Raw genomic sequence first — 7,949 nt, forward strand, 5'->3', positions numbered from 1 at the left:
GGGTAAGGCAGCATTTCATCTGGGGAGACCAACGACTAATGTGTTTTCTCTTCTGGATTCTTATCACCAAGTCAGCCGAACAATCTGTTCTTAAAGGAAATCATAATTAAATTTTCTATTGTTCACTGAATCTGGCCTTCGGGGATGTAGGTTATTAGGTCAGAATAAGATGATTTAAAATCTCCAATAAATACTCCAAAGTTTTAGGCGTTTAATATTTATTTAGTTCATAAAAAAGGCACCCCCGCTCCAGTCTTCATCCATGGCATTTTCATGGCCACTTCTTGTTTCATGGCTTCTTTTAGTGCCCAAACTACGTCACATTTCTTGCTGAAGTCCAGTTAAAAATAAGCAGACACATCTAGGGAAATCGATAGACCACAATGGCAATACCATGAAACATAAAAATAAAATGTTTGTTACAGGAGTGCAGCAACGCAGACAGCATCTCAGGAGCGCGGCTCACTGGCAGCTGCAGTAGCTATGTTAGCATTTCTTTCTGCTTCAAGTTCAGAAACAAGCTGCACAATCTCAGGGTGACTGAATTTTCCTGCAAAGCAAAAAGAAAGGGAAAAAGCATTCCCATATTGATGAGAGAATGTATCCATTTCTGGAGCTTGATGCCTAGGCTCATCAGGCCTCTAGTCTGTAATCTGACCCACACTTCACTTCAGGAGATTCCAGGTCCTGGGAAGGGCTGAAGGGGACCACTTGGCATTGATTCTCTTCTCTGTCACCCCAGGTGCGGCCGAGCGTAAGCATGAGAATTAGGCAAGAGATCACCAATCAGGCAGAGCTGGGAAACTTCACCAGGCAGCCCGAGTGCCTCTACTAGGAACAATGAGAAAACTCAAGTGTGAGGGAGCCCAGAGAGGTGAAAACAATCTCCTCCCATTCTAAACCTGCAATTATTTAAGGTGCAAAGCACCTACAAATAAAAAAATAAGTAGGAAGACCAGAGGGTCTAGGCTTTCCCAGGATGTAAACAAGGATGGAAATGTGTCTCTTGCAAACACCTCTCTGCTTCAGCTGGCTGACGTGTGCTGTTGTCCCTGGGGCTCCTCATCCCTCCCTGGGTTTCTGCCCTGGTGGCACCAAGCTCCAAGCTATGGAAGGTCCATGTGGCTGGCACGGGGAACTGTTAAACCCAACCTCTCTTCCCTCCCGGTCTTTTCCTGTTTGTGCCTTTTGTTGCTCACTGTTCATTCCACACTAAACTCTACTCCATTTATTCCCCACCCTCAACCTCTCCTCTGAATGTTTCCTTCCCTTTCTTTCTCGATGCTCCACAGGAAAGGGATGGAAGAGGATGCCAACATGCGGTTTCACTAACATAATGTTAGTCCCCACACTGAGTGAGCCAAACGAAAATGGATTCTTGTTGAAAATGGTGCTGAGTACCTGCTGTGGAATCGTAGAAGTCTTGCAGTCTCCCGGGTTTGTTCTCCAGGTCTTCATATTCAGATGCCTGAAGAATCATCTCAAATTGGTCCAGCTGCTTCACAAATTTGGCTTCTGCAGTAGATTGGGTCTCATACTCCTAAGTAAGGGAACAATTGAAGCAGCAGGATTAGGGCTGCATGACAGGGTATTCCAGGAAAATTCTGACTCTGATACCTGAAATCAGAGTCACAGCTAAAAGCACATTCTGTGTGGGCCACATTCCTCCACCGTACACAAACCCTTCAGAGATGCTTCCCCTGTAATTTCTCAGTTTCACATGAGACTCCATGCAAGGATGTGCTCACCATTCCAGGGATTCTACCAGATGCCACAGAAGTCTCATTTGCTTGTCTGAGACACTTTCAAGCTCTTTTCTTCCTGTTTAATATCCTGTCTTTATTTCAAGATCATTATTCTTTAATCCACCTGAGTAGTTTAGATGTTTTTAATTTCAAGTTGATATTTCATCTTATGCTTCTCAAACTTGTATTTTCCTTTCCATTTAATGTCAGGTCTCCTTTTCCTTTATAAGTGACTTTCTAGCTTTTTCTTCTTCTTCTTTTTTTTTTTTTTGGTTACCACATTACCTGGGAATCTCTGTCCCTGCTTTCCACATAGGTGGATCTAATTATGTCCCTCTGGGTTGTGACTATTGAGGATACAGTCAGGATCTGTGGACTTACAATGCACTTGTGTGTGTGTGTTGGTGGGGGTGGGTTGAGGGGGAGCAGATTTTTTACCTTTCCTCTTCCCACTGGCCACTCCCCTCATAGTGCAGACCCAAAACAAGAAGCTCCAGGAGGTCTGCTTCTTAGAGCATGACACATGTCACACAACCACAAGTCTCAATTAATACTATACAGACTTATTCTTCCATTAAGACCAAAGTGCTCCCAACTGGTTTCCTGCCACGTTCTCGTTTGTAATTCCATCCCAGATGTGTTCAGATAATAAACCTGTCATGCTTTCTTGGCAGGGTGATGTGATATGAATCACTGAAAGGTTCCTTGGTTTTTATTAGATGCTTTATTCTTATAAATGCAGCCATTTGGATTTGATAGAGCTGAAACTTGTACAGGGAAATCATTTAAATATGAAACGAAATACATTTTCCTTTATCTCAAAGGCACTTAAAAATAATTACATTTTATTTAAATGTTTATTCACATTCATAGTTATATATTTATATTTAATAAATTCAAGTTCGTGATTTTAACAAAAGGAAATGGAATACTCCAAGCATAGCAGTTTAGGATTTTTTTTCTGTTGAAAGTTGAAAGTGAGAAAAGGTTTTAAGACCATTAAAAAATACAATACCATTTTATAACAAATTGTGGTGAACTTAAAGATTTCTTTCAAAAGAAATATAAATTATTGAATCTTTCCCTCAAAAAATAACAGTAAAGGCATTCTCCAACTTTATTTTCCAATAAAAAGGCAGAGTAGAAAAAAGAATATAAAAGACAAAACTCTAGGTGTGAGAAGGACTCATGGCATTTGGAGAAATTACTGCAAGTAGTTCTTCATGACAGGACTGAGAACTGGAGGGAGGAAGAGGAGACAGAAGAGGCTGGAGACAGAGGCAAAAGCCAGCTCGTGAAAGGCCGTATGGTTTACGCTAAGGTGTCTCAGCTTATCCTGTAGCTACTGGCATCATTGAAGGGTTTCAAGTGGGAAGAGTCATGTTCAGATTTGCACTTCAGGAAAAGGACTCTAACTGCAGTGTGCATATAGCTAGACTGGAAGCAGAGAAATCAGGTTTCAAGACTTTGCAGCAATAGCAGAGAAGCTATAAGAATCTGTCTGAAGACAGGGCTGGAGGGTAACTGGGAGGATGAGGAAGCGAATTAAAATATGAAAGTGAAAGAGAGGGAAAGTTGAAAATGACCTCCTAGTTTCTGGCTTCAGTAACTAGGCAGATGGTCAAATAGGGAGCAAAAGACAGACAAAGCTGACAGAGCGAAGAAACAGCAAAACCAAAATCTCATGGATAACATTTAGAACAAAACTAAGGGACATGACATTTCCATAAACCCCAAAATATGAGTGGAAACAAATCACCTTCAGCCATAAGCCCTATGAGCTAGTACAGGAGGTGACTTTGGCTACCTGCCTGAGCCTTGAGCCGAAGCTTAAGTCTGCTTACAACACTGAACAAATACTTTTTTTTGTTGTTTTTGGAGACAGGGTCTCACTCTGTCACTCTGGCTGGAGTGCACTGGCGTCATCATAGCTCACTGCAACCTCAAACTCCTGGGCTCAAGCAATTCTCCTGCCTCAGCCTCCCAGGTAGCTGGGACTACAGGCACACGCCATGACACTCGACTAATTTTTCTATTTTTAGTAGAGACATGGTCTCACTCTTGCTCAGGCTGGTCTCAAACTCCTGACCTCAAGCAATCCTCCCACCTCAGCCTCCCAGAATGCTAGGATTACAGGCGTGAGCCACAGCACCCAGCCCACTGAAGAAGGCAGCCATGAGGCTCTGCAGGGCCTGGAGGCGGTGATGAGCCATGGCTACTGTCCCTGTGGTAGAGAAGATCCCTGCTTCAGTGCTCTGCAACCTGCACATATGCCTGGAAAAGACAATTGACCAAATGACTCAGACTGGGGTTTTGTAGAGCAACAGAAGGACAAAGAGTCTGAGTAGGAAGGAGATTCAAATTCTAGGTTCTCAATATGGAGGACTAGAAAGGAAGAGAAAGGGAGGAAAAGAGGAAGATCAAAGTTTCCACCCGCTTCCTTGGGGAAAGGTTGGCCCTGTTTACATTTTCCACTCTCCTACCAAGAGAGAAAACAATCCAAGGGCAGGTGGATGTGCTGGGTATTTAGCATGGAACTGGGTATGGGGGCTCCCCTTATGTCTTGGGGCTCAAAAAGATAATTCTTTAAAACAAAATGCAGGTGGTGAGGTAGATACCTTTCTGTGATACTCTTAGAAAAAAAAATGAAAATGTTTTCTCTTGGCTTGCTGAAATTTGATTTCACACTTCTATGATGAAAGATAAATTATAATCAAGGATGTTTAATTACTTTAAATAGATGGTGACCGTCTGGGCTGATAGGTATAGCTGTGGTAATTAACATTTCAAAAATCAATCAACTGGCATTCTCTATGTAACTAGCACTATTCTAAGTTCCATTGGTACAGAATGACAATATTTTCTTAAACCAAAATCAGGATATACATACTGGAGACAGAGAAAATTAGAGCTCACTATGTGCCAGGCAGTATGCTAAGTGCTTTATATATACTAATTACTTTAATTGCTACTACTCTATAATATATTATAATTATTGCCATTTTACAGATAAGGAAATTGAGTCACAGAAAGATTAAGTAAGTTGCCTGAGATCACACAACTAGTAAACAGGGCAGCAGCACTTGAACCCTGGAAGTCTGATATTGAAGCCTATGTACTAATACTGCACATGAATTATAAAATGCAAAAATTATTATGGATCCCTGCACTGTGCTGAATACTTTGTTGAATACTATGTCAAAAAATTCATGTCTTCTCCCCCGACAACCATGCTTGACTAGCTTTATAAAAAAAAAAAAAGAAAGGAAAAAATTCATGTCCACCAAGAATCTTAAATGTGATCTGTGAAGGTGACCTTATTTGGAAATAGGATCTCTGTAGAAGTACTCCAATTAAAATGTGGTCACACTGGATTAGGGTGGGCCCTAATCTAGTAGAGGGAAATTTGGGCACAGATACACAGATAGTGACACAGGACATACAACATGTTACTATGAGGAAGAAATGGGAATGTGATCCAAGAAATGCCAAGGACTGCAACCACCAACAACCAGAAAGAGGCAAGGAAAGATCCTTCCCTAGTGTTTTTGGAGAAATCTTCTTTAATAAGCCTCATTAATTCAACCAATGACATTTACAAGACAGTAAAACTGTTACCTGTTTGGAGGTTATCAATTGTTTTAATTCTCTGTGTTTTATATTTATTTAAATCTAAAGCCTTTCTAAATAACTGTCGTAGTGTTCTCTTTGGAAGACACTGTTTTAATTCAAGTAATGTTTGTAGTAAAATTTTTAGCCAGTTGCTGATACTAAGACAATAATGTAATAGATGCTGCCACTGTGTTTACAATGATTAGGAAGCACAAAGGCAAAATTCTTACAAAAGGTTTTCAAATTATGGGGCCATTTCTCTCTTAAGAGACAATATATGAGATTAGTTTCATACATTCAGGTGCCAGGTTTTTTCTTTTTATGTATGAGATGTGACCTAACTCCACTCTGTTATTCTCCAAATTACAAAGAGTGTTCCAAAAGTTCACTTGAAAGTATATACTTTGAGACAAGAGATACTTTTTCCCAAAGAAACTCTGCTATACCTAAAACAGAGGTAGCAGCTATACCTATACAGTCTGCTACAACAGACAACAGAGCCTGCTCCAGGCTCCAGGTTAGATACCACACACACTTTGCCGGATTTAATTTTCATAATTATCCAGCAAGGTAGGTATTAAAGGCCCACAATCTCTCATCTTCAACCCTGGAGCCAGAACTGTTTCAGATTTCAGCATTTTCTTATTTTAGAAAAATCATATGGTACATAAAGTACATATTACAGAATATCTCTAGTGAGGTCTGGGGCAGCTCTCAATTACCAAGCAGGTGAATATTGCTCCATCAAAGCATATTAATTTTCACACCAAAAGGGATGAATAAGGACTCTACATAGCCTCATGTTAGCTCAGGTAACAATTTGCTGCCAAATGAGTTTTGGTCTGGTTAAGTTTTTTAAAAACTGGCTCTCTGAGATTTTTGAATTTCCTAATTATGGATAAAGGTGTGTGGATCTGTCTGACTCTCATTGTCTGGAGGAGAAAATGAGGCTAACTAGAGCTGAGTAACTCATCCCCAGGTGTATAGACAGGAGTCGGGATTCAGCCAGGTCTCTGTGACTGTAAGGCCCTGGTCTCTGCACCACACCCCGCCGCCTTAAAAAGCTATTTCATCCCATGATTGAGCCAAACCACAGAAATGACTGCACTGCAAAGGCAGACGCTGCATGACTTGGCATTCCCAGGAGAAAGATCTGTGCAGGGTTTCAACCCCAGGCACTTCCCATCTCGCTCCCAAGACAAGGGAGTACCTGACCCAGCACATGAGGCAGTAGGAAAGGGAACCCCGCTGGCTTTGGGGCTGGGGAGAGGCAAGGCAGGGCTGGGCCTGAGTATGTGCAAAGAGAAGGTGGAACATCATGTTCTGAAGACAGGAGTGAATCTGGGCTTTGGAGAAAATGTGGCAAGTGAGAGTGGGAGGCAGGACTACCAGGAATAGGAGGGGTCTAGGCACTCAAGCAGGGAAGGGCCAGTGTGGACTGGCTGCAAGTGAGGAAAACGGTAGGAAGGGGGGATTGTTTTCTTTCACAAATGAACGATGAGCAAGGAAAGGAATGGGAGCAAACAGCGGAACCTGCCCTTTCCTTCCAGCCTGACCTCCCTCCACTGTCATTAATTAGCACAGGAAGGGAGCTAGCACTAGGGGAGGCCCTGTTCTGGCCCAGGCCTCAGGACGGCACTTCACCTTGACCTCGCCCAGGCCTGACAACCCTCCAGGGTTTACAGACAGGCAACAGGCTCAGCCAGAGGTCACAGAGCCATGAAGTGGTGGGGTGGGAATCAATCCCAGTTCTGAACTACCCCGAAGTCCATATTCTTTTCAAGGGCTGGAAATAGGTGGGTAGGTGGGGGCAAAGCAGCAGGAAATCCAGGAGCTGTGAATCAAGATGCTATAAGGCACTGCGGTGGCAAAGGAAATGAGGATTTTGGAGGGAAAAAAATTTTCTGTCAGCCATGAGAAATTTCTTCAGCAGCTGGGAGGTGAAACACAGACACAAACCAGACAGTAATAACTTAGAGACAGCTTGTTAAGATAATCTAAGTCAACTAAAACATCAATGAGCCATATAAATTCAGTTGTAATTTTTAAAAAGTAACTCATCACATATACTTACTTCCCAAAGTTCATAGAACTCCTTTCTGAGGTCCTCTGGTAGGAGCTGGGTTATTTGCTTCATAGCTTCCTGAAATATCAAGCCATAATTTTAATTATGTTCACATTTATCTAAGTTAACAACTAGTCTATGAAAGCCAAATAATGGGCTCAGATTCTTATAAAAAACTCCCAAAGGGGCAGCAGAATAAACTGGCCTCTACTGCACAACATTTATATGTTGCAAGGAAGGCAGTTGTGTATTAATACATTAAATAAATAAGTGTATTTATTCACATAGGCTTCACTTAGCATTTATTTTGTGGTCTGCGGCACACCAGACACAAAAAAGAACAAGAAGGGTGTGAAACAATTATAGAAATATCAGAAGTGAGCTCACAGATTTTACATCCTGTGGATATTTATATCTTGTGGACTTATATACCCACATAAATGTCAATCATAAGCACATCAGAGTTTTCTTTTTTTTTTAATAGAGATGGCATCTCATTGTGTTGCCCAGGCTGGTCCCGAACTCTT

The 7,949-nt window shown here is 41.7% G+C and overlaps 1 protein-coding gene across 1 annotated transcript in view; it reads right to left on the reverse strand.

The window, feature by feature from the left end:
• Nucleotides 1–201: 201 nt before the first annotated feature.
• The window catches only part of HDDC2 (HD domain containing 2), a 17,792-nt gene continuing 10,044 nt past the window's right edge, over nucleotides 202–7,949 (reverse strand). The window contains exons 4-6 of the mRNA XM_012660804.1: nucleotides 7,432–7,500; nucleotides 1,402–1,540; nucleotides 202–550 (exon numbers count right to left, since the gene is read on the reverse strand). Coding sequence (XP_012516258.1) covers nucleotides 450–550; nucleotides 1,402–1,540; nucleotides 7,432–7,500 — 309 coding nt within the window. The 3' untranslated portion in view covers nucleotides 202–449. The remainder of the gene's footprint in view (nucleotides 551–1,401; nucleotides 1,541–7,431; nucleotides 7,501–7,949) is intronic.

Source organism: Propithecus coquereli, unplaced genomic scaffold (assembly GCF_000956105.1).
Source record: "Propithecus coquereli isolate 6110/MARCELLA unplaced genomic scaffold, Pcoq_1.0 Scaffold68, whole genome shotgun sequence".
Taxonomy (NCBI): Eukaryota; Metazoa; Chordata; class Mammalia; order Primates; family Indriidae; genus Propithecus; species Propithecus coquereli.